This window comes from Globicephala melas, chromosome 10, assembly GCF_963455315.2.
Source record: "Globicephala melas chromosome 10, mGloMel1.2, whole genome shotgun sequence".
NCBI classification, from domain to species: Eukaryota; Metazoa; Chordata; class Mammalia; order Artiodactyla; family Delphinidae; genus Globicephala; species Globicephala melas.
Genome location: NC_083323.1, coordinates 75,647,619 through 75,674,180, shown reverse-complemented (window position 1 = coordinate 75,674,180; position 26,562 = coordinate 75,647,619). Strand labels below are relative to the sequence as shown.

The 26,562-nt window shown below is 39.4% G+C and overlaps 1 protein-coding gene across 2 annotated transcripts in view; it reads right to left on the bottom strand.

Moving 5' to 3' along the window:
• The window catches only part of PKP2 (plakophilin 2), an 85,927-nt gene that overhangs the window by 47,827 nt on the left and 11,538 nt on the right, over positions 1–26,562 (bottom strand). For both annotated transcript variants that reach the window (XM_030830395.3, XM_060305615.2), the window contains exons 2-4: positions 25,657–25,769; positions 24,635–25,308; positions 16,503–16,638 (exon numbers count right to left, since the gene is read on the bottom strand). In XM_030830395.3, the coding sequence (XP_030686255.1) occupies positions 16,503–16,638; positions 24,635–25,308; positions 25,657–25,769 (923 nt within the window). The remainder of the gene's footprint in view (positions 1–16,502; positions 16,639–24,634; positions 25,309–25,656; positions 25,770–26,562) is intronic.

Here is a 26,562-nt window from a genome sequence, read left to right as displayed (position 1 = left end):
TGTGCTATTTTAAAAATATTTCTTCTATAGACATATGCAAGAAAGGGCATGATATTAGAGAAAGAACCAGAGGGTCAGAACTAGGAATAAAAAAGAAAAATAGAAGGTTTTGATTCTGAAACCTAAGGCTGTTTAACAAGAGGCCAAATAATGAGTCTGAATAAAGTGACTTTGTGTTTTAGGCTGCAAATATTATCTAAAGAAATCAGGAGGAGGATGCAGCATTGCTGAAGAGAAATGTTAAGTTGCAGACTGAGGGCTTTCTTTCTCAGAGGCTTCCACTAGCATCTGATTAAAATTTTTTTAAGTTGGTAAGAGCTTTTTGGTAAAGATCTCAGTCATTTTCACCATCTTAATGCAGAAATTTTTAGGAATTAAGTTGCTGTGAATGAGCATAAGTTTCCCATTCAGATGATGTTCATCACTTATGAATGATGCCCTAACTGCACGACAGTTCCCACTCAGGAGAGAGCTGCACACCTGGTCCAGTGGCACATTTCACATTTTCTATGTCTCTCATAGACAGACAAATGGAATTTAAGACACTGTCTTCCAATCTTACATCTTCCTTTGTTAGGACTGGGGAGTAGACTAGCAAGTCAGGAATAAAAGTCAAGGTTGTAAAATAATCTAGTAAAAATAATAAACATAATAATAACCACAATACTAACAAAATAACAACTCTTCCTCCCACTTCTATCACTAGGAGGTGTTGGCATAGTGTTAAGAATTTTATATACATTCTCTAATCAATAACTTGCAAGAACCTTAAGAGGAAAGTACTCTTTTGGTCCCTTTAAGGCTTCAGTGGCAGCAGTAAGGAAGAATACTTCCACTTTTGGCTCCCTTCAGAGGAGACATTTGCAGAACAGGAGACAACTGGAAGACTGGCTATGTCTAAAGCCATTCTAATGTATTTGTATGAAAATGCTAATGATAGCTATCAATAAGATCTGGTCCAGCAGATCATCTATTTGATCACTTCATCTATTCCTATTATTACACTTCCTTAAAAGCAGAAAGGCACAACTTATTTGAAAACAGCCTGTAACTCATGTTTTTCACTAATTCTGTCAATTTCTATTTCATAGTTAGGTTTTATGATGGTTGAATTCATACGCTCTAGACTTCATAAATGGCAGCTAGACGATAGAAATATTTCATTACTTAATTTACAACTAATAAGTTGCCTTCTTCAAAATATGATGTGAAATGGCCTCCTGGCTAAATTGCATTTCCAGCTGTGATGATAGCATGAGTGAGAAGTGGCTAGTGGAAGCCTCTACTGCCCTGCCTGGGTGGCATGAATGGCTGTCTTCTGCTAATAGCACTCTAACCCATTCCCTTACCCTGTCACCTTTATCCCCTTGGCTTTCAGCACTTGCTCCAGCCTGGAAAGAAGGAACTGCAGACACCTGATACTCAGATAAATGCTGAAATCCAGCTACAGCTCTGCTCACTGTAGAATGTGACCTCCTAGTATCTGGCACCTACCTCACATTTAAAAATAGATTTTAGTTACCTTTATCCATTTTATCAAATAGATATATATCATATCAAATACAAGAAGTTGATAATATTCTGCTCATTGCTTATAACTAGGGCAGTTGGTAGTGACTCCTATTCATATTAGTTCCAACGTTAAATGCACTGTTCTTGCCCCTCTGAATTCAGGGAAACAGGTGGGACCAGAGAGGTTGCATATGTTTGTTATACTGAATCCTCATGGGATTTGTTCCCCCTTTGGGAAAGGAAACAACCAGACTAACACAAACATCTCAGAACTTTAAAAAAAGCTTCATTTGAGATGGCTTCTAAATATGTGAAAGGGCAAAATCGCATATTAGAATTTTAACTTTCTCCTTGACTGTTCTGATTCTTTTCCCAGCCAACTCTAGAAGAATTAAATGATGAGGGTTTCTGGTGGCAAATAAGTTGAGGGAACAAACTCTGTTGGCTCCCTCATGCCTGGTGCCTTTGCTCTCAGTTCCTTTCCTATCTGGAATGCTCTGCTCACTCTGCTTTTTCCGGCAAAGTCCTACTCATCCTGCATAAGCCAGCTCAAATGTCACCTCCTCTGTGAAGTGTCACCTTCTTTCTCTCCCTTCCCTCCCATTAGAATTAATCACTCCTTGCAAATTGGCATAACCTTTCAGGAAGGCAATTGTCAATATGTGTCAAAAACTTCAAACATATTCACTTTTAGTAAACTTCATTAGGAAATAATTTGAAATGCAGACACGGACTAACATGATAATAGTAACTAAATTATTTATAATATGGAAAAATAAGAAAGCATAAATGTCCAAAGATGGGGGAAGACTGGTTAATGACTAATTGTCACATATCCATAATACTGAGGTGTCCACAGGAGAGGCACAGCAATGTTTGAACTGACATTTTATTTGTCATATAGTTCCCTCATCAGTCAAATGGGGATTGTGCAACATTAGCAGTGTGCTAGGCCCAGAGTAGTTACTCCACACATCATAGCTACCACTATGACCATTAATATGCCACCATTAAAATGAAGTTTACAATATATATATATTTTTGGCCATGCAGTGGCACGACCAGGAATCAAACCCGTGCCCCTGCAGTGGAAGCGCAGAGTCCTAACCACTGGACCACCAGGGACCACCACTTTACAAAATATTTTTAATGTTATAAGAAAATGCTTGAGGCAATGTTATTGAAAAAGTTGAATAAAATATCTAATGCATTTCTGCTCACAGACATAAAGAAGGGAATGAAACTAGGGGGTTTGGGAGAAATGTTGGGGTTATAATGTATGAATGGGGCATGCTACTCTGTATTTTTTTAAACAACAAGCATGTATTTAGGCATGCTTTTTAAAAACAAAACATCCCCATAAACAAAGCTACATATTCAATTTGATGACAGCTGTGTACATGTATGCATTAAAAAAATCAGAGAGCAATACCAAATGATAACAATAGAAGGACTGTGGGCTTTTTTCCTTTTTTCTTTCTTAATTTCTCAAATTTCTTATAATCAGTTTATATTAGTTTTACAATAAGATTTTGCAAGACAGTTATTGCAGTCACTGCTTCGGTGATGAGATTTGAAGCAGGCATGGAAACAAAACCAGCTTAAGAAGGGTCTTGCAGATTAAATTAAGGGATTTGTCCTTTATATTGCAGGCAAGCAGGGCAGATATTGGAAAGGTCTTGCTGGATGCTGTGAAGAGACTGGGATTAGGAGTAGATAAGAATGGAGGCAGAGAGATTAGGAGGCAGCTAGATTAAAAGGATGATGGTAACAGGGATCAGCATCATGATTAGGGAGAGCAAGATGTAGGCAGATTCAGGACACTTTTAAAATTATTTATTTATTTATTTATTTTTTGGCTGTGTTGGGTCTCAGTTGCGGCACACGGGATCTTTGTTGAGGCATGTGGGATCTTGTGTTGTGGTGCTCTGGCTCTTGGTTGTGGTGCACGGGCTTCTCTTTAGTTGTGGCATGCAGGTTTTCTCTTCTCCAGTTGTGGCGCGCGGGCTCCAGGGCACATGGGCTCTGTAGTTTGTGGCATGCTGACTCTCTTGTTGAGGCGCGTGAGCTCACTAGTTGTGGCGTGCGGGCTTAGTTGCCCCGTGGCATGTGGGATCTTAGTGCCCCGACCAGAGATTGAACCCACGTCCCCTGCATTGAAAGGCAGATTCTTTACCACTGGACCACCAGGGAAGTCCCCAGGACACTTTTAAAAGCAGCCTTAATAGGACTTGAAGACTGCATGAACGTCAGAAGTAAGGAAGAAAGAAGGTTCAAAGTCTCTGTTTCTATTTAGGTGTCAAACTACCTGGGTGAACTACCACTCACAGAGGAGTGAGTTATTATTTCAGGGCAAGCATTGTATGATTATCTGATTGCATTCTCACAACAACTCTTTGTAGTAGGACTATTAGTTCCAGTTTAAAGGAAAGCTGAGGTTTAGAGTGGTAAAATATCTTGCCCAAGGTCACCCAGGTAATTAGGTTGCTGGGATTCACACCCAGCCCCTGGCTACTCTTGAGAGTCAATGCTTAAACCACCACATGCCCTACCTGCCAACCCAGCAGAAAGAACAAGTTTAGAAGGAGAACTGACTGGACAGTAGAGAAAAAACAGCAATGAAGATAATGTGTTCATTTTTAGATAAGTTGATATTGAGTTCAGTGGGATGTCTAGCAAATAGACGGACATGTGGTTTGGAACCCAGGGAAAGGTAAGGTCTGGAGATGCTGTGAGTCATTAGCACTCAGATTACACATTAGTGAAAGTCAGAGGAGTAGATGAGGTGGGTCAGGAGATGGTGTCAAATAAGAAAAGTCCCAGGAAAGCATCTAGGGAACATAAACATTTAAGGTACAGGTTAAGGATAATTTTTTTTTTTTTTTTAACAGAGGAAACCTGAAGGAGCCAGATAAATGGAAAAAGAGCCAGGAGACTCTGGGGCCAAAAGAAGAAAGTTTCAAAAAGGAATGAGGGATTGACAGTGTTAAATGCTGAGTCTTAATCAAATAAAATAATAACTGAAAAGTTGCCATTGAAGTTTATGATTTAAAATTTTGATCTTTATATTCAAACTGTAACTGTTTTTTGTAAGTAACATTAAAAAACTATAGTACCATTCTTAATATTAATGGGATTTTGTTAATGCCCTTGGGTTATATTTTCACTTCTTAGATTTTCTACCAAGCATATACGTGTATAGGTTTCATATAGTTTTCATGTTTCATTACTTTTAAAACCAGTCTTTGTTCTAGCTTTATTACAATGAATAAGAGCTAAGAAGGCAAGCATAGGTTTAATCCTATATGCAAGCAAAATGGTATTTACAATCAAATTAGTAATTTAGGGGATAGTGGAAATCTAGCCCAACTTGGGTAACAAGAGAAAATTTCATGTAATTCCACGTTATAAAATGAAAGCATGTATAAAAACGCTGAGTTTTAAAAATTGAGAATAAAAAAAGATTTGTGTATAAAGAAGGTTTATTACTAGCTAAATATATTATTTTTAAAAATGCTCACTGGGCTTCCCTGGTGGCGCAGTGGTTGAGAGTCCGCCTGCCGATGCAGGGGACACGGGTTCGTGCCCCGGTCGGAGAAGATCCCACATGCCGCGGAGCGGCTAGGCCCGTGAGCCATGGCCGCTGAGCCTGCGTGTCCAGAGCCTGTGCTCCGCAATGGGAGAGGCCACAACAGTGAGAGGCCCGTGTACCGCAAAAAAATAAAAAATAAAAAATAAATTAAAATGCTTACTTACTTTTTCCATGGAATAAACATAGGCAAAGGGTCAGTGAGAAATACCCAAAACGTACATAACTTTTAAAAGTAAAATAGATGGGATAGGTCTTTTGAAGCAATACATAAAATACAGATATCATGAAGAAAAATATTGACAAATTTACTTCATAAGAATTTAAAATTAGGGACTTCCCTGGTGGCACAGTGGTTAAGAATACACCTGCCAGTGCAGGGGACACGGGTTCGAGTCCTGGTCCGGGAGGATCCCACATGCTGCGGAGCAACTAGGCCCGTGTGTCACAACTACTGAGCCAGTGCTCTAGAGCCCGCGAGCCACAACTACTGAGCCCATGTGCCACAACTACTGAAGCCCACACTCCTAGAGCCTGTGCTCCGCAACAAGAGAAGCCACGGTGATTAGAAGCCCGTGCACCACAACAAAGAGTGGCCCTCACTTGCCGCAACTAGAGAAAGCCCGCACTCAGTAACAAAGACCCAATGCAGCCAAAAATAAAGAAAGAAAGAAAGAAAGAAAAAGAAAAGAATTTAAAATCATGCACAATGAAAGATATCATAAGCAAAGTTAGGAAACAACACTGTCACATATGTAGCAATGGATTAACGTGCATAATAGGTAAAGAACTCTTACAAATAATTAAGAAACAGACACACGTCTTGGGACTTCCCTGGTGGCACAGCGGGTAAGACTGCGCTCCCAATGCAGGGGGCCCAGGTTCGATTCCTGGTCAGGGAACTGGATCCCACATGCATGCCGCAACTAAGAGTTCGCATGCCACAACTAAGGAGCCAGCAAGCTGCAACTAAGGAGCCTGAGAGCTGCAACTGGGGAGACCGCCTGCCACAACTAAGACTCGGTGCAACCAAAATAAATGAATAAATAAATAAATATTAAAAAAAAAAGAAACAGAAACACGTCTTAGAAAAAATAGTCAATGAATTAAAAAATGACAACTGACTGAATAAAATACAAAGTCAAAAAAATATCAAAAAATGCTCATCTTCATGAATAATTAATGAAATGCAAGTGAAAAAAAATTAGTGGAAGCTCATTTGTCTGACTTACTAACTGATCTGCAGGATTAATCACATTCTTTTTTCCCTCTGTGACATCCACGGATTTTGAGTACTATCAAAGCTGTAGGTTAGTATATGTTGGTCTTTGCATTCTTATTTCTTCTAGTTTACCAAGAATAACTTAGGTTTCTTACCCAATGCATTTATGTCAGTTATACTTGTTATTGTAATTATGTAATTTACTTACCTACTCTGAAAAAGCTCTGTGTCTCTGAAAACTAATTTGAATGCTTTAGAAAGACTAGATAAAGGTGAAGAGCTTTAAAAAGCTCTGTAATTGGTTGTGGAAGAAATTAACCTGAAAGACTAGGTAAAAATATAAGAATCTAGAAGGATATGAACTCAGATGAATAAGGGCCACTAAGTTCTCATCTCACTCCAAAAAACCTAAAAATGGCAAATGAAACATAATTGGCATAGTTTATGTACGAAAGACTGACAAACTCTGTAAGTGTGTGTGTGTGTATAATTTTTTAAAAGAATTTCTCTGTAACTCTGATTACCTGATCAGTTATTCGTCTTTAGTTCCAGAAATAGCGAATTTCTTCTATAAAGAGATACCTTTCTTTCTCCTTATCAGATTAACAAAAATGAACAAAAAAGAATAATATCTTGTGGTAGTAATCGTGCATGTAAATAGGCACTTTGACACCATGCTGGTGGGAGTGTAAATTTGTATAATTTGGGGGAAGATTTATAGGAGGCTATTTATCAAAATTAAAAGTGACTCACTAGTAATGAGGACTGGATTTACCTACCATTTGAACAATTTTAAAAACCAGACAAAACATACAATAGTTTCAATAACTGGACATGAGGCAATGATGGACAGTGATCCCTAAGAGATGGAGAACAAGCAAGGACAGCCCTACTGCTGCCTCAGATCACAGTCTAGAGAGAGTTCCCAGGCTGTGGTGCGATTTGGGAAAACCTAAGTGGAATTCAACAAGCAGAGCTGAGGAGAAAGAGTGAAGAATCCAAGAAGAACAAAGAGGCTAGTGTTTGCAGGGAGGAGTAACAGTAAGAAAAGAGCTGCACAGAAAGAGAACTCCTGAGATCTGCAGAGGGTCCCCATTTAGCATTCAGTAGAGTATTAATCAGTTTATCTTTGTGAGGAAGTTGCCTGAGGCCAGGGAAGTAACTGCCTAAAAAAGTTACTGCTCCTCATGCTCACACAGGCCCGTGAACAGGGCCTGTTCTCACTAGCCAGCCAGAAAGCCTCATAATTCATAGTACATTGGGTAGAGTTCTCAGAAGTGTCTTGCCTTAAGAAGTGGGGACTAATTAGTTCTAGAATAAATGCTGCTCTGGTCCCACCAACAAATCTTAAAAGCAAGATTTGAAAGAGTCAAACTGTTTTCAAGTAATTTAATTGTATCCTTGAGTTTGTGAAGAAAACTCAAGAATATCTACAAATATAAAAATGTCCAGCATCCAACAAGATAAAATTCATAATACCTGGCATTCGATAAAAAATTTCCAGGCATGCAAAGAAGAAAAATATTATCCATAATGAGAAGTAAAAACAATCAAATGAAACCCACTCAGAATGTAAATTGGTGCAGCCACTATGGAAAACAGTATGGAAGTTCCTCAAGTAACTGAAAATAGAGTTGCCATATGATTCAGCAATCCCACTCCTGGGCATATATCTGGACAGAACTATAATTTGAAAAGATACATGTACCCCTATGTTCATAGCAGCACTATTCACAATAGCCAAGACATGGAAACAACTGACAGATGAATGGATAAAGATGATGTGATAGATATAATGGAATACTACTCAGGCATAAAAAAGAATGAAACAATGCCATTTGCAGCAACATGGATGGACCTAGAGATGATCATACTAAGTGAGTAAGTCAGAAAGAGAAAGATAAATACCATATGATATCACTTATATGTGGAACCTAAAATATGACACAAATGAACTTACTTATGAAACAGAAATGGACTCACTGACATAGAGAACAGACTTGTGGTTGCCAAGTGGGAGGGGGAGGTAGAGGAGGAAAGGATTGGGAGTTTGGGATTAGCAGATGCAAACTATTATATATAGAATGGATAAACAATAAGATCCTACTGTACAGCACAGGGAACTATATTCAGTATTCTGTAATAAACCATAATAGAAAGGAATATGAAAAAGAATACATATATGTATACCTGAATCACTTTGCTGGACAGCAGAAATTAACACAACACTGTAAATCAACTATACTTCAATAAAATAAATTTTTTTTTTTTGCGGTACGCGGGCCTGTCACTGTTGTGGCCTCTCCTGCTGCGGAGCACAGGCTCCGGACGCGCAGGCTCAGCGGCCATGGCTCACAGGCCTAGCCGCTCCGTGGCATGTGGAATCCTCCCGGACCGGGGCATGAACCCGTGTTCCCTGCATCGGCAGGTGGACTCTCAACCACTGCGCCACCAGGGAAGCCCCAATAAAATAAATTTTTAAAAAATGAAACCCACTTAGAATGGACACAGATGTTAGAATTAACAGACAAGGTCATTCAAGCAGCTATTTTAACAGTCTTCCCTACGCTCAGAAATCTTCAGGAAAGATGAAACATGTTAGGTAGGGACACAGAAGATATAAAAAGACTCAAATTTAACTTCTAGAGAGGAAAACTATAATTTACGAAGTAAAAAATATACTGAATGAGATTAATGGCATATTAAACATTGCAGAAGAAAATTTTAGTATATTTAAAGCATAGAAAATGAATTTATCCAAAAAGAAACATACAGAAAAAAGAAACCAACTAAAAAAGAAAAATAAAGTATGCATGAGCTGTGGGACAACCTCAAGCAGCCTAATATATATGTAACTGTAGTTCCCAAAGGTGGGACAGAAGAAAATTTCCCAAACAAAATTCCAAAATTTGATGAAAAGCAGGAATCAACAATTTGAGAAGTGTAATGAACTTAAGAAGCCTACGGAAAACTGCACAAAGGTACATTGTGACCAAACTGCTCAACACCAATGATTAAGATAAAATCTTAAAAGCAGCTTGGGTAGGCAGGGAGAGACACATCATGTACAGTACAAAAATAAGGAGGACAGGACATTTCTTGTCTGAAACAATGCAGGTGACAAGACAATGGCGCAACAACTTTCAAGTACTGGAATTAAAACACCATCAACCTAGGGTTCTGTTACTAGTGAAAATAACTTTCAAAAGCAAAGATGAAATTCTTTTTCAGATATTCGAAGCTGAAATAGTTAATCGGAGATTTGCATTATAATAAATGTTTTAAAAAATTCTTCAGGCAAAGGGAAATGACATCAGATGACACCTACAAAAAGAAATGAAGAGCACTGGAACAACTTAGATAAAATGAACAAAGACTTGGGTCTTTGAATGACATAAACTACCAAAACTCAATAGGAAGAAATAAATAGTCCAAATAGCCCCATATCAGTTAAAGAAATTAAATTTATAGTTAATAACCTTCTCACAAAGAAGACTTAAGATCAAAATAGCTTCACTGGTGAATTCCACCAAACATTTAAGGAAGAAATAATACCAAGTCCCATCAAAATCTTTCAGAAAATTGAAGAGAAGAGGAAACTTTCCAATTTATTCTATTAGGCTAGTATTACCCTCAATCTAAAACTGGACAAAGACATTACAAGAAAAGAAAATTACAGGTCAATATCATTCGTAAATTAGCTTTGTAATTTCTTGACAAAATTTTAGCAAATCTAATTCAAAAACATAAAAAGTGACAGTATATCATGATCAGGTGGGTTTCATCATAGGAATGGGTAACATTTAAAAATCAAAGTAATATATCGTATTAGCAAAATTAAAACCAGAGAAGTATTTCAATAAATGTATAAAAAGCATTTAATAAAATTCAACAGTCATTCCTGAGGGGGGAAAAGTCTATTAAATTAGGGACAGAAGGGAAGTTATTTAACTTGATTCGGTGATTTATGAAAAACCTACACCAACAGCTAACATCATACTCAATGGTAAAAAGCTGAAAGCTTTTCCTCAAAGATCAGAAGCAACAAGGATGCCCACTCTCACCACTTCTGTTCAACATAGTATTGAAAGTCCTAGCCAGAGCAACTAGGCAAGAAAAAGAAATAAAAGGCATCAAATCAGAAAGGAAGAAGTAAAATCATCACTATTTGCAGATGACATGATATTATGTACAGGAAACCCTAAAGATGTCACAGAAAACTGTTAGAACTAATCAACAAATTCAGTAAAGTTGTAAGATACAAAACTAATATACAAAAATCGGTTGCATTTCTGTATACTTAATAACAAACTATCAGAAAGAGAAATTAAGAAAACAATCCCATTTACAACTGCAGCAAAGAGAATAAAATCCTAGGAATAAATTTAACCAATGAGGTGAAAGACCTGTACACTGAAAATTATAAGACACTGATGAAAGAAACTGAAGAAGACACAAGTAAATGGAAATACATTCCATGCTCATAGACTGGAAGAATTAATATCATTAAAAACATCTATACTACCCAAAGCAATCTCCAGATTCCATGAAATCCCCATCAAGATTCCAATGGTATTTTTCATGGAAGTAGAACAAGCAATCCTAACATTTATATAGAACCACAAAAGACCCTGATAGATAAAGGAATCTTGAGAAAAAAGAACAAAGCTGGAGGCATCATGCTTCCTTGATTTTAAACTATATTAAAAAGCTATAACAATCAAACCAGTATGATTTTAGAATAAAAACAGACATATAGATCAGTGGAACAGATTAGAGAGCCCAGAAATAAACCCACACATTATGATCAATTTACAACAAAGAAGGCAAGAATACACAATAAAAGGTTTTGGGGAGGCTGCACAGCCACATGCAAAAGAATGTAACTGTACCACTATCTTACACCATACACAAAAATCAACTGAAATGGATTAAAGACTTGAACGTAAGGCCTGAAACCATAAAACTCCTGGAAGGAAACATAGGCTGTAAGCTCCTTGACGTTGGTCTTGGTGATGATTTTTTGGATTTGACATCCAAAGAAAGGCAACAAAAGCAAAATTAAACAAGTGGGACTATATCAAACTAAAAAGCTTCTGGCACAGCAGAAGAATAGATCAACAAAAGGCAACTTATACAATGGGAGAAAATATTTGCAAATCATATGCCTGATAAGGGATATATATAAAGTATATATACTTTATATACTTTATGTATATAAAGTATACAAAGAACTCATACAACTCGACATCAAAACAAACAACCTGATTAAAAAATGGGAAGAGGACATGAATAGACATTTTTCCAAAGAAAACAGATGGCCAATAAACACATGAAAAGATGTGTCACTAATCAGCATCATTAATCAACAAGGAAATGAAAATCAAAACCACAATGAGGTATTACCTCACACCTGTTAGAATTGCTATTACCAAAAAGACAAGAAACCCTTGTGTACTGTTGGTGGGAATGTAAATTGGAGCAGCCACTGTGGAAAATGGTATGGAGGTTCCTCAAAAAATGAAAAATAAAATAACCATATAATGCAACAATTCTACTTATAGGTATTTATCTGAAGGAAACAAAAACACTAACTCAAAAACATATATGAACCCCCGTGTTCACTGCAGCATTATTATTTTTTAAATAAATTTATTTATTTATTTTTAGCTGTGTTGAGTCTTTGTTGCTGTGCACAGGCTTTCTCTAGTTGCGGTGAGCGGGGGCTACTTTTCATTGCGGTGTGCGGGCTTCTCATTGCGGTGGCTTCTCATCGCAGAGCACGGGCTCTAGGTGCACGGGCTTCAGCAGTTGTGGCGCATGGGCTTAGTCGTTCTGCGGCATGTGGGATCTTCCTGGACCAGGGCTCGAATCCATGTGCCCTGCATTGGCAGGCGGATTCTTAACCACTGCGCCACCAGGGAAACTCGACTGCAGCATTATGTATAATAGCTAAGACATGGAAACAACCTAAGTGTCCATCGGTGGATGAATAGATAAAGAAGTTGTGGTGTGTAAATATATATATATGGAATATTATTCAGCTATAAAAAGGAAGGAATTACTGCCACTGCAACAACATGTATGGACCTTAAAGGCATTATGCTAAGTGAAATAAGTCAGACAGAGATAGACAAACACCCTATGACCTCACTCACATCTGGAATCTAAGAAACAAATAAAACAAAAAAACCCGAAAATCATAGGTACAGAGTACAGTTTGGTGGTTGCCAGAGGTGGGGAGGGGGTTTGGGGCAGGGTGCAATGGGTGAAGGGGGTCAAAAGGTGCAAACATGCTGGGGATGTAATGTACAGCATGATGACTATAATTAATAATACTGTATTGTATATTTGAAAGTTGCTAAGACAGTAGATCTTAAAACTTCTCAGGACAAGACAAAAAATTTTGTAACTATGTGTGGTGATAAATGGTAACCAGATTTATTGTGGTGATCACTGCACAATATATACATATATCATACCATTATATTGTATACCTGAAACTAATATAATGTTATATGTCAATTATATCTCAATTAAAAAAACAAAACAAAAAGCTGGAAAAAACTGTTGTTAAAAATACTAAAGTATCAGCCTTTTCCCTTTCTTCCAAAAAAAAAGCAAGAAAAGAAAAAGCACAAAAATACCCCAGATTAAATTCCTCAAAAAACAACAACAAAAAAAAACCTTACAGGTAGCATCAGACTTAATAGTGTAAGCACAACTGAATGCTTTCCCCTACAATCAGGAACAGGACATGTCCACTCTCACTTCTTTTTAACATTGTACTGGAGGTTCTAGCCAGTACTAAATTAAAAAAAAAAAAGACATATAAGTCATCCAGATTAGAAAGGAAGAAACAAAACTGTCTTTATTTGCAGTTGGCATGACCTTCTACGTAGAAATGTGATGAATCTACAAATATGCTACAACAGCTAATAAGTGAATTAGGTAATAACACAGGTACAAACCAACATATAAAAAAATCAACTGCATTTCTATCTACTATCATTGAACTACAAAAAATTGAAATTGAAAAACAAAACTTGACCATTTATAAAAGGATCTAGAAATATGATATCTTTAGGGAAAGATCTGACAAAAGAATGAAAGATCTCTAGAGTAAAAACTACAAAACACTGTTGAGAGAAATTAAGGAAGACCTAAGTAAGTGGTGCAGTATACCATGTTCAGAGGTCAGAAGACTTGTTTAGATGTCAATTCTCCACATATTGATCTACAGATTCAATGCAACCTCAAAACAAAATCCCAGCAGTTTTTTAAAATATAGAAATTGACAAGCTCATTTCTAAAATTCAAATGGAAAGCAAAACACCTAGAATAGCCAAAATAACTTGAAAAAGAACAAAGTCAGAGGGCTAACATTACCTAATTTCAAGACTTAATATAAAACTATGGTAATCAAGACAGTATGGTATTTGTATAAAGATAGGGCTTCCCTGGTGGCACAGTGGTTGAGAGTTTGCCTGCCGATGCAGGGGACACGGGTTCGTGCCCTGGTCCAGGAAGACCCCACATGCCGCAGAGTGGCTGGGCCCGTGAGCTGTGGCCACTGAGCCTGTGCGTCTGGAGCCTGTGCTCCGCAATGGGAGAGGCCACAGCAGTGAGAGGCCTGCGTACCGCAAAAAAAAAAAAAGATAGACAGAGATCAATGGAATAGAATACATAGTCCAGAAATAAACTCACATATATGCATATGATCAATTCCTTTACAACAAAAGTGCAAAAATAACTCAGTACCAAAAGGCTAGTCTTTTTAACAAATCCTGCCTAAACAATTGCATATACATATATTTTAACAAAAGGAATTTTGGTCCACATCTTGCAATATATACAAAAATTAACCCCAAAAGGACTGTTGATCAACTATAAAATATTATACTTAAAAAACTTCTAGAAGAAAATATAGAAGAGTATTTTTGTGAACTTGGAGTACAGAAAGATTTCTTGGATACACCATGAAAAGTATGACCCATAAGGAAAAACTGATAAATTAGACTCCATCAAAATTAAAAACTGTTAAGAGAATGAAAAAACAAAACACAACTGAGAGAAAATATTTCCAAATCATATATATGAAAAAAGATTTATATGCAGAATCTATAAAGAAATATCAGAATTCAATAAGAAAACAAAAGACCCAAATAAAAAAATGGGCAAAAGATCTGGAAACACATTTCACCAAAGAAGGTATATAGATGATACATAAGCAAATGAAAAGATGTTCAACATCACAGGTCATTAGGAAAATGCAAATTATAACCACAGTGAAATACTACTACAAACCTATAGGCTCTAATAAATACTGACCATGTCAAGTGTTAGGATATCGAGGAACTGGAACTCTCATACATTGCTAGTGGGAATATAAAATGGTACAGCTACTTTGTAAAACAGTTTGGCAACTCCTTAAAAAGTCATACAACTACCATATCATCCAGGCATTCCACTTCAAGGAATTTACCCCAGAGAAATTAAAACATTTGTTTGTATACATGTGTTCATAGCAGCTTTATTTGTAAAAGCCAAAACTCAAATGTCCATCAACAGGTAAATAGATAAACACATTATGGTGTATCCATACAACAAAATACTACTCAGCCATACACACACACACATCTTTTGATACATACAACATGGATGGATCTTAAAAGATTTAAGTTAAGCTGAGTAAAAGAATCCAGACAGGGCTTCCCTGGTGGCGCAGTGGTTGAGAGTCCGCCTGCCGATGCAGGGGACACGGGTTCGTGCCCCGGTCTGGGAAGATCCCACATGCCGCAGAGCGGCTGGGCCCCTGAGCCATGGCCGCTGAGCCTGCGCGTCTGGAGCCTGTGCTCCGCAACGGGAGAGGCCACAATGGTGAGAGGCCCGCGTACCATAAAAAAAAAAAAAAAAAGAATCCAGACAAAAAATGCATATTTACTAATATGATTCCATTTATATACAAACCTAGAAAATTCAACTTATCTATAGTAACAGAAAGCAGATCACTGGTTGCCTGGGACTGGAAGTGGGTTGTGTAGGGGTGGGATGTATTGATTACCAAGGGGCACAAGGAAACTTTGGAGGTAATGGATATGCTCATTATATTGATTGTGATGATGGTTTCACAGTATCAAAACATATGTCAAAACTTTGTCATTTTGAACCTTAGCAAGTCTGTTAAAAAACTGAACAAACAAAATTGGTGCACTTATACAAGAGAAATCTATGTGGCAGTTTTAAAGAATGAAGTAGGGCTAATAAATACTGAAGATTTCCAAGATATAGTGTTAGATAAAAACATAAAGTACTGAGTACTATAAATAACCTGTTACCATTTGTGATTTTATTTTAAACAAAAAAGGATATTCAACCAACCCATCCAATAATTGTTTCTACATGCATAACCTATCTCTGGAAAGATACCCCAAAATTGATGAGAGAGACAAAGAGAGAAGGAGGGAGGGAGGAGGAATGAGAATGGGAGGCTGAGAGAGAAAGAGGGAAATGGGGGGTAGACTGGGGTTTGGAGTAGGAGAGAAACTTATTTTTCACTGCATGCCTTTTTGAACTATGATTTTTTTCCCCCACAAATGTACCACTTTTGAAAACGAACATTGATTCCATTTTGGAGGATCTGTCCTATAGCAACACTGGTGGAAATGCCAGAAGATACATGTACAAAGCTATCCATTGTTGTAATATGTTAAAGAAATTGTTTAAGGAAAACAAAAATTGGACCACATTGCTTACATTTAATATATTTTTTTAAACATAGAAAATAATAGCCTAAAATGTACACTCATTTTCTCTCTCTCACTCCCTTTCTCTCTCAGAAAAATCTGAAACTATACAGACTGATACAAACAATTATCTCTGGGGATGGTTCTAAAAGGTCAGACAAAGACGGGAGAGGTATGTGTAGTGATTTACATTCTAAGTTTCTGGATTGCAGGAAAATTTTTTTTGGCAATCAGTGTATATTTCCTTTTAAATTAAAAGGTCTCAATAAAGGTTATTTATTTATTTAATTTTAAAAATTGAGCTACGATTGACATAACTCAATGAAGATTTTCAAAAATTAAAATAAATTAAAATTGGTTTCAGTTTGCAGTATCACCGTAATAGATGTGAAAGTGTGCTAGTTTTACATCAGACTTAATATGATATGCTCACCCTTTTCCGCGCTTCAGATTTCTGGAAGCACTCATGCTGTATGAAAGTAGCTGCAGCAGAAATCCTGGACGGCGGCATGTGGTCCGCCTCAAGCATACTCACTGCTCGCTCCAGAGTCATCTCCGTGTCTGCATTCCTAGACAAACAGTCACAGATTCAGCAAAATTCCAAACCTGCCCTCTCCTGTCAACTTGATCCTCCAGAGATGACTTGGCTAATATCGTGAAGCACCTAGAACGTCTGAGCCTTGCCTCCTCTTCAGCCAGAGGAATAATCAGCCTCTGAGGTCAGAAGGTATAGGAAGCTAGCAGCAGAAACACTCCAGCTCTGGTCAGACTAGCCTCTAAAGATACCACTGAATTGAGAGGAAACTTAACTCTGTTTAAGATAAACATGTATCTTACATGAAATTTAAAAGAAATTTGGTCACAGAAATTAAAAATTATTCCTACCCTGGTAATGTCACACCTGTAAGTTAAACACCTTCCCTCAAAAATCATTAGATTTTTCTCACCAGCTGCTCAAAATCTGTTACTTCACCTGAAAATCAGTTTTAAAAGAAGCATTCTAAAAGTGCTCTTATTTGATGAATATAGTAGTATGTAAACAGTACAAGCCAGGAAAACTGAGTTTGTTTGGTTAAAATAAGTCATGCTAGTGTGACAGAATCCATCAGGAAAGGTAATGATTACATGCAACAATAAAAAGCCCTTTTTAGGGGGCTTCCCTGGTGGCGCAGTGGTTGGGAGTCCGCCTGCCGATGCAGGGGACACGGGTTCGTGCCCCGGTCCGGAAAGATCCCACATGCCGCGGAGCGGCTGGGCCCGTGAGCCATGGCCGCTGAGCCTGCGTGACCGGAGCTTGTGCTCAGCAACCGGACAGGCCACAGCAGTGAGAGGCCCCCGTGCCGCAAAAAAAAAAAAAAAAAAGCCCTTTTTAAAGACAATTTTATAAACATTCTGTTACCATTTGCTTTGCCATTGTAATGACATTCAGTTTACATCTATCTAGTAGCATACTTTGTCCTCTACTAATTGCAGGTGTGTAGTGTTATGAAATCTGACTCAGTTTGATACTGACAGGATAATTTATAGAGAACAAATAAAATTGCTATGTGTAAAACAATAGCTCCCAAATGCCTCACAGAAGTGGCATTTTTTTCCTCCCCTTTTACTTCTGCCTAGAGGGTGACTAGGTTAGGTAGCCTATTACCAAGGTAGATGTGCACTTCCTTTTTTCTTTTGAACATCTGCACTTCCTTAAGTATTGCCTCAGAGAAACCATACTCAGGATGGCAACACGTTAGGACTGTGGCTAAAGACATGCTTTAAAGGTAACCTAGGACTTTTTTTTGGCTTCAAAGAAGGTTACACCTGATTCATTTCAGGTAATGGAGACTTCTAAGACATTATGGGAGGGAATTTTCCAGTACCTGCTAGCAAGAACTGTGAGGAAATTCTCTCTTACAGCTGGCTAACCCACCAATACATGCGCCTGTGTACAGAGGTGAGCATGTGTATGTTGTGAATGGCTGTGTGTGTGGGTGTGGCACAGGTGAGGATAAGAGTAATGGGCCTCATGACTAAAAACTAATTTCCACTGCTTCTGAAACACATGTTCAAACACAGAAGTGTTACCTCATGAGTATAAGGGTATTAAAAATGAAGCACTTCTGGCATCTATACTGAGAATTATATAATGATCTCATATTTTTAACTGTTGGGACTTAGCAATCAAGTTAATTGGTAAAAATGTAGGCTATTTTCACTAAAACTAGAATTTGAATCACTTTTATTTAATATAAACACCCTTTTAAAAAGAGATGGAACCTCCATCCTGTTTTCCAATAGTTAGCTAGTGGGAAGCAGTGGCATAGCACAGGGAGATCAGCTCAGTGCTTTGCGATGAACTAGAGGGGTGGGATAAGGAGGACGGGTGGGAGGCTCGAGAGGGAGGGGATATGGGGACAGGTATATGCATATTCACTGATTCACTTTGGTGTACAACAGGAACTAACACAGTACTGTGAAGCAATTATACTCCAATAAAGATCTATTAAAAAAAAAGAGATGGAAATATTTCATATGCATGGACTCCAATTCCTTTACAGGGAAATCAAAAGTGAAATTAGTTTTAAGTCTTTTACCATCCACCACTACAGGTGTTTAAACTAATGAAAGATCATTCATAACCTAAGAATAACCTCCTGTTTAACACTTCTTTTTTTTTCAAGATTCAGCCATTAATGTACTTCGTAAGTCATAAATGACTCAGGAAAGTTTGAATTCCCAAGTCTCTAACACCAACAATTAATTCCATTCCTGAACATGATTCACAAAGAACTTTTGCATTCACTACCAGCCAACCTAATGCTACTTTACTTTATTATTAAAAACAATTCCAAAACATAACAAAGACTTCCTCAACAAGAAGGTCTGCCACAGCTGTCAGGGCATCAATTTCCTGTTTTGTTATTGTCTGTAAAGTCCAACTCTATAACATGGCATATGTTCTGACCTCAGTCTGACTCCATCTCCTGCCATCCTCCACCCCATCTCCTCTCCCTCCCCTGATGGACTAACCCATCCTCCAATCACACCAGACTTTTAATCCTTCTCTAAACACTGCACGCCTCTTCACAAGCCACTCTCTCTGATTTTTCTAGAAAGCCCACCCTTCTACCTAATTTTTTTTTTTTTTTTTTTGGCGGTACGCAGGCCTCTCACTGTTGTGGCATCTCCCGTTGCAGAGCACAGGCTCTGGACGCACAGTCTCAGCAGCCATGGCTCACGGGCCCAGCCGCTCCACGGCAAGAGGGATCTTCCCGGACCGGGGCACGAACCTGTGTCCCTTGCATCGGCAGGCGGACTCTCAACCACTGCGCCACCAGGGAAGCCCCCCTTCTACCTAATTCTTAATTTTTCAAGACTCAATTCAAATATCATCACTTCTGTGAAATCTTTCCTGTAGCCCTACTCCCAGATAGAGCTATTCTTTTCCTCCTCTATTCTCCCATAGCACTCCTCCCGTTTCCCAACAAAACTGGAGTCTGCTAGTGCAACACACAGCAGTCAATCTAATGACACAGAGTTGTGGTGAAGGAAAGTACAGCATTTACTTCAGGGCACCCAAGCAAGGAGAATGGGCAGCTCATGCTCAAAAGACCAGATGGCTGTCAGGGAAGGGTTTTTGGTTTTTTTTAAAAATAAATTTATTTATTTATTTTTAGGGTTTTTGTTGCTGCACAGGCTTTCTCTAGTTGCAGTGAGTGGGGTGGGGGGGATACTCTTCATTGTGTGTGGGCTTCTCACTGCGGTGGCTTCTCTTGTTGCGGAGCATGGGCTCTAGGCATGGGCTTCAGTAGTTGTGGAATACAGGCTCATTAGTTGTGGCTCACGGGCTCAGTGTTGTAGCTCGCGGGCTCTAGAGCGCAGGCTCAGTAGTTGTGGTGCACGGGCTCAGCCGCTCCACAGCAAGAGGGATCCTCCCGGACCAGGGCTCGAACCCGTGTCCCCTGCACTGGCAGGTGGACTCTTCACCACTGCGCCACCAGGGAAGCCCCAGGGAAGGGTTTTTAAAGGCAAAATTAGGAGTGAGGGTTGCAGGGTGCCTGATCAGATTGTGGACATTCTTCTGATGGTGGTGAGGTAACAGGATGATGTTCCAGGAATCTCAACAATCAACCTTCTGGTTCCAACCAGTATGAGGTCTAGGTGTTGGTGGTCAGCACACAGTCACTATCCACAATGAGTGGCGGTCCTAGTTTCTGCAGAACTCAGAGATATGTGTTAGATTGTTATCTATATCCCTTCAGGATGAACTAGGAGTACTGTGACTCCAATGTTCTAATCATTAACTACTTGAGCCGGCTCTTTGGAACTCAGAGAGGGCCTAGGAGACAAAAGCCTTTCTTCAAACAAGAAACGTGGGATATGGAGGGAATTTTGCACCCAGGCAAGGCCCTGCAGGGTCCTGCCTGGTTTCACCTCAATCTCTCTTCCTCCCTACTTCCTTCCCTGCTTCCCTTTCCTCCTTCTTTCCCCCCTTTCTGCTCACTCACAAAACATTTCTTGAAGCCTGTAGAAATGTGGGTTGGGAGATGGGGTTGGGGAGGGAAGCATCAGGATGAGCAGTTGTTCCTCGGCCCCATTATCCACTGAGCAGATTCTCCAGAAGTGAGTCTTTTCAACAACTTTAGTTAATATGATATCAATTATATGTTTTACAAAAATGTAAAGAGGAAGCAGTGTAAAATATCACTGGTCAGAGTATGAGATATTATACGAAAAATTAAAAACGGTCCTTGTTTTTAGGTGTGCAATCCCTCAGCAACCGCATTCCTGCCAATAATAATACAGCCCTGCCCTAGGTTGGTTCCCAGATATTAGAATAGCTCTGAAGGCCAAGCAAACACCAGATGATGAATGAAGAGCTCCCTCGTGTTGTCAGATGCTTAGGAAATGCAAATCACCCTACCTCACAAAGATTTTAGGTGTGATGAAAGCACTGCTTTGGAAAGATGACTTTGGAGTGGATATGTGTCTCTAGACACAGTTTTGAGGGCACTACAAGAGTCTTAGCTGAAGCAATAAAGTTGTGAACTGGGCTGTTAAAAATGGAAATGGAAAGAAAGACATAACTAAAAGAGACCTGAGGAATCAAAGAACTAGAGAGGTTGTTAATTAAGAGGATGTGAAGGGAAGTTTTTATGACATCTTTTCTGCTCTGTGCTGCTCTATGTCACAAAGTTGACTGGTGATCCTACCAGAGATAAAGTCTCTCACCTTTCTCTCCCTCTACTAATACATCACTCTTTTGTTGTCTGAATTCCTATAGACACTAGTACAATCTAGCACTTGATGTGTCTTATTTTCTTTTTTACGGATCCTCTATGGTGCTTACTGCAGTGTTGGGTACACTGGAGCAACCTAATATTCATTTGCTGAACCACCAGTCCTCCATAGGTACAGAAATCATATTTTCAGTAAAACTGATCTACAGTGTTTTACTTGGTGATTTCTTAAACCTTTTTCATTAGTCTGATTTAGAACAGTTGTTCACTATCTCTCTTTACTCCAATGTTTTGATTTTCAGCTGCATTAGAAACTGACCAGCCATTCTTCTTTTAGAAACAAAGATCCATTGTTTAATACCTGTGTCATTACGTAGCTTTATAGTTTTACCTAACTACTCTATAGGAACGTTCCACAAATATGAAAGAACACTTCCTTACATGTGGGATTTTCACTAGACATAAAAAAGCAGCTTCCAAATATAGGGACTGGATAGAGGTTGAAATGTGAGACACTGCAAGGCAAAGGAGAGCAGAGTGTGTGTTCTCAAGGGCAGAGCTCTCAGGGGGCAGCCCGGGGAACTGAAATGAGCCATGGGGCACACCAAAGGAGGAAGAGAATCAGATATGGATGCCACCTTGATCATTATAGGAAATATCCCTGACGCCCTTTCCTTTCCATACATAGCAAAAATTTCAAGAAGTGTTCATTTCTATGATTTCTGGTCTCTAGGATGGCAACTTTGGGAATCATCAAGAATAGAATTCTTTCCCTTTATTTTAAATTTCTTGACCACACGTATTCCTTCTAGTCTTTGAAATATGATCAATTATTGTAATAAAATCCACCCTATTAAAACAATAACTCGAATTTAGAAGGGGAACAGATAAGAAAACTAACAACCACAATATACTATTCTGGTAGACACACCCACACAATACAGCTATCTGGGGCTCCTAAACTAGATTGTGAGGGGAGTGGTCAGGGAAAGGGTGGTAACTGAGATCCAGAATCATGAGTAGCCAGCCAAAGCTACTGGGAGGAGACAGATAGATAGATAGACAAAGAAAAGAAGGAAGGAGGGAAGGAGGAAAGAAAGGAAGGAAAGAAGTAGGGAAGGCAGAAAGAGAGAAAGAAAATATGTAAATAAATATTTTCCATTAAGGGAAGTAAAAGAGGTTCGAGGTGGTTTGACTGGGGATGTGTTTGGGGAAGGTGATGATGACAGGTGGAGGATAGTAGAAAGAGATGAGACTAGAGTAATAAGCATAGCTGAAAACATGGGCCTTGTGTGCCATGGTAAAAAGCACAAAAATTTGGTGGAATTATGGGAAGGTTATAAATTGGAGAGAGGAATCATCATATTTGGGAAGACCATTCTAATGGTCCTAGAGAATGGTTGAGTGAGCAAGACCAGAGGCAGAGAGACCTATGCAATAGACACAGAAAGAAGGGTAAAAATTTAAGACCCATTAAGGAGAATAAAATATGGCTTGGTGATATGTGAGTATGGAGGGAAAAGATAAGAATGACTCCCAGGTTTGTAAAGATAGGACGTAAATTTAGGACTTTAGTATGAGAAGATAGAAGTAGAGGGTAGGGAAGAGCTGATAGATTTAGTTTTGAACATACTGAGTCCATGACTTTGTTAGAAATACATACAGATCTAGAGTTCAGGATGGAGGACAGAGCTGAAAATAAAACACTGGGAATCACAGGATACAAGTGCAGTACACAGGGCCTCTTTAGAAGAGCACCAAGACCAGAAGAGAAGGGTTGATGAAGATGACTTCCTTGGGCATGCAGAAAAGTCTTCTCAGAGAAGACTAAGACATGGCTAGAGAAAACCAGGAGAAGCTGGTGCCCCGACAACCCAGGGAAGGGAGAATTTCACAGATAGTGGTGTCAAATGCTGCCCACAGACTGAGTAATATAAGGACTGCTTCAGATGTAGCATTAAGGCAATCATTGGTAGATCTGTGGGGAGCCTATTTCAGTGAAATGGTGGGGACTAAAGCCATACTGCAGTGGGTTGATGACAGACTGGGAAGTGACAAGGTGGTGGAAGCAGTGTGGGGACACAGAGATGCAAGAAGAGAAGAATGCCGGTTGCTGGAGAGCGTGGCACAATAGTTTTGTTATTGTTAGAATCATTTTGTTAAAACTGTGCTTGAAAAAAAAAAAAAAAAACTGTGCTTGACTCAAATCCTAGAATACAGTAGGCATTTAATACATCTTGAATTATCCATTTAAAAGACTTGACCAGCTTTTTCCTCCATAATTACCTCATGTATTTTTCTTCTTTATGTGTCCATATTGACAAAGATCTGCTTTCTACAAGAAATGTTGGAAGTCTCATGCTCAATTTTGCTTTATAAAAAATATTTCTTGCTTCAAGATTAGATTAGCCCTAACATCTTTTCTCACCAGTGCCTACCTAATCAATGAGTATACTGCACAATTTCACTTAAAGGGATGATTAAAGGTAACAACTTCCATTAGAAATTTTAAAAAGTCATGTATTTAATGTTTTACCATAATGATACCACATCATTATTTTGGGAGTTACTGATGTAATCATCCATCCATTTCTTAACCTTTCTCTTAGTGAGTTCCTCAGTTTAAGAAATTCGTGTTCCACCATTAAACTTGAATAAAGGTTAAAGTTCCAAAAACTAGATTAGTCAAGGTATAAAGTAAATAGGAGAGGCAAAGGAATGACTTTGAAACTTCAATTATTTTAATTTTTCAGTATTGCAAAACAAAATCCCTCCAATCACTGATACCAGAATCAAAAAGTAAAATTATCAGGTATCAAAGGAAGGAAGAGACATCTAGAAATTAGCTGCCTTTGCTTAGCTCCATCTTTTTGTGGTAGTGTTATCAGAACAGCATTTGAGGTTCACTCTTAGCACCAGGAATAAACACTTTTGCCTTTTTCCTTCCTTTATTTCAAGGAATGATTGAGAATAATTGATGCATGCAATTATCCATTTCTTGGTCTACTCTGGAGTTAGCTCTCATTCAAAGCATATTTTCATATAGCCAAGGGGCAGCCATCCCTCAGCCATCCCTTTAGCCAGCATCTAATTTGGAACAGATGGATTAAAAGTCACATTTCCCCTGCCGAGCTGCCATACAAGCAGGTAGCTTGGCCCCTGTCCCTGAGGCAAACAGGCTAATCTGTCAATTAGGCAGCTGCCTGAGAAGTCATTGTTTTAATCACTTATCTCTGGAAGCCTTTCTCTGCAGCCCCAGGAGCACCAGCTCACACGGTAAGAGCTGTGGGAACAGAATGTGCTGGCACCGACTGTGCTGCAGATTGAGAAGGGGACTCACCCAGCCTGCGCGTCGGTGAAAGTGCTTCTCTCCGCGAGCACGTTTCCACTTCCTCCTGCTGCCACTTGGCCCACAGTCATGTGGGTCCTCCTCCCGCCTAACTCGGCCTCCCTCAGCCTGCGGGTGCTGTGGAAGGAGCTCTGATGCCAGGACGACCGCGCCGCCCGGCCCTGCGTGCCCGGCTGCACGGACGCCGGCCTGGCCTGCCCCGCGGCGGGCCCCGCAGTCACGTAGTTCTCCTTCTCCAGGAGGTTGCCCAGGCTGTGGCTGGTCCCAGGCCTGGGGTACGTGAGCACCACCGGGTGGACCTGGGCGCCGTCAAAGACGGCGTCATTCACAGACCGGTACTGGTAGCGCCTGTACGAGTCGTAGTGGCGCTGTCTGCCCACCGCCCCGGAGTGGCTGAAACCCACAATTTCTGAGCGGGCGTAGCGAGGTGGCGCGAGAAGCGTGGACCTCCTGCTCTCTTGCTGCCGCGAGGTGTGCCCGGCCTGGCTTCTCTGGCTGTACTGGTGCTCGCTGTGTGTGTACTGAGCCCGCTCAGGGCTGCTGTCCGGGGAAATCTCAAGTCTCCTCAGAGGCTGCCTCAAGAGCCTTTCTTCCACTGACTTCTGAGAGCTGTACTGCGAAGTTCCTCTCCCCCAGTGACCTTCATAAGTGGCAGCTGTACCTGTCTGCGCAAGAGAGAAATAAAGTTTAAATGAGGCATGAATCAGTTTTCATCTTTGCTTAAGATTAACTATTCTAGGACTATTACACAAGGTGTTGATTTCTCTGAATCACACGGAGAAGTCAGCTCCTTTCTGGGTAAAATCTGTCTTTAAATAAGACTTGGTTGTCTAGTTATTTGCACCAGGATTTAATAGTTTAAAGTTTCCAGTTTTCCATGGTGTCCACTTCTCATAATTCATTTAGGAAATGGTAATACTTGAGAACAGTAAACATTAAAAAATAACCTACAGAAGTTTAAAAATGTTTTCTTGGTAACCTGGTAACTAGGGTTATATTCTTTGGTATCCTACCTTTAGCATGTCATACGTTTTAGTAACAGGTGAACGGCCCCCAGCAAAATCATTTTCAACCAAGTGTAGATTGTAGACATACTCAGGAACACTGCTAGTTCGGTGAAGATTTCCTGTAATCAAGCATATATTAAAATAAGTGGGCCAATCAGTAAATATTATATAACAATAATATATTTTAAATTTAAGTAGTTAAGGTCAGGACTTCCCTGGTGGTACAGTGGTTAGGAATTCACCTGCCAACGCAGGGGACACGGGTTCGAGCCCTGGTTCGGGAAGATCCCACATGTCACGGAGCAACTAAGCCTGTGTGCCACAACTACTGAGCCTGCGAGCCACAACTACTGAGCCCACGTGCCACAACTACTGAAGCCCTTGCTCCTAGAGCCCATGCTCTGCAACAAAAGAAGCCACTGCAATGAGAAGCCCACGCACCGCAGTTAAGAGTAGACCGCACTTGCCGCAACTAGAGAAAGCCCATGCGCAGAAACGAAGACCCAACGCAGCCAAAAATAAATGAATAAATTTATTTAAAAAAAATTAAGGTCAATGACAAGTACTAGATTTACATTAGTGTTTTTTAAGTGCTAGGTTATTAACAGGACCCTTGGATATGGCAAATGATTGCAGGTTATGACAACATTCTCCACAAGCTTTTCAAACTAAAAGTTGAATTAAAATTAAAAATATTTATTTAAAAAATTTTTTTTTGAGAAAAGGGAAGAAAGGAGAGAGGAGATTTTCACAAAAATCTAAAAATGTTAATTACAGTTAACAGTTCGGTAAGTCAGAGGAATACCCAAGGCAGAAACTCTGAAGCTTCCTGAGAGGATGTAGGTGAAGGCAATAAATATAATGGGTGGTGTGGTCAAAGAAAACATGGATCAGTTTGAAAAATGCCAAACC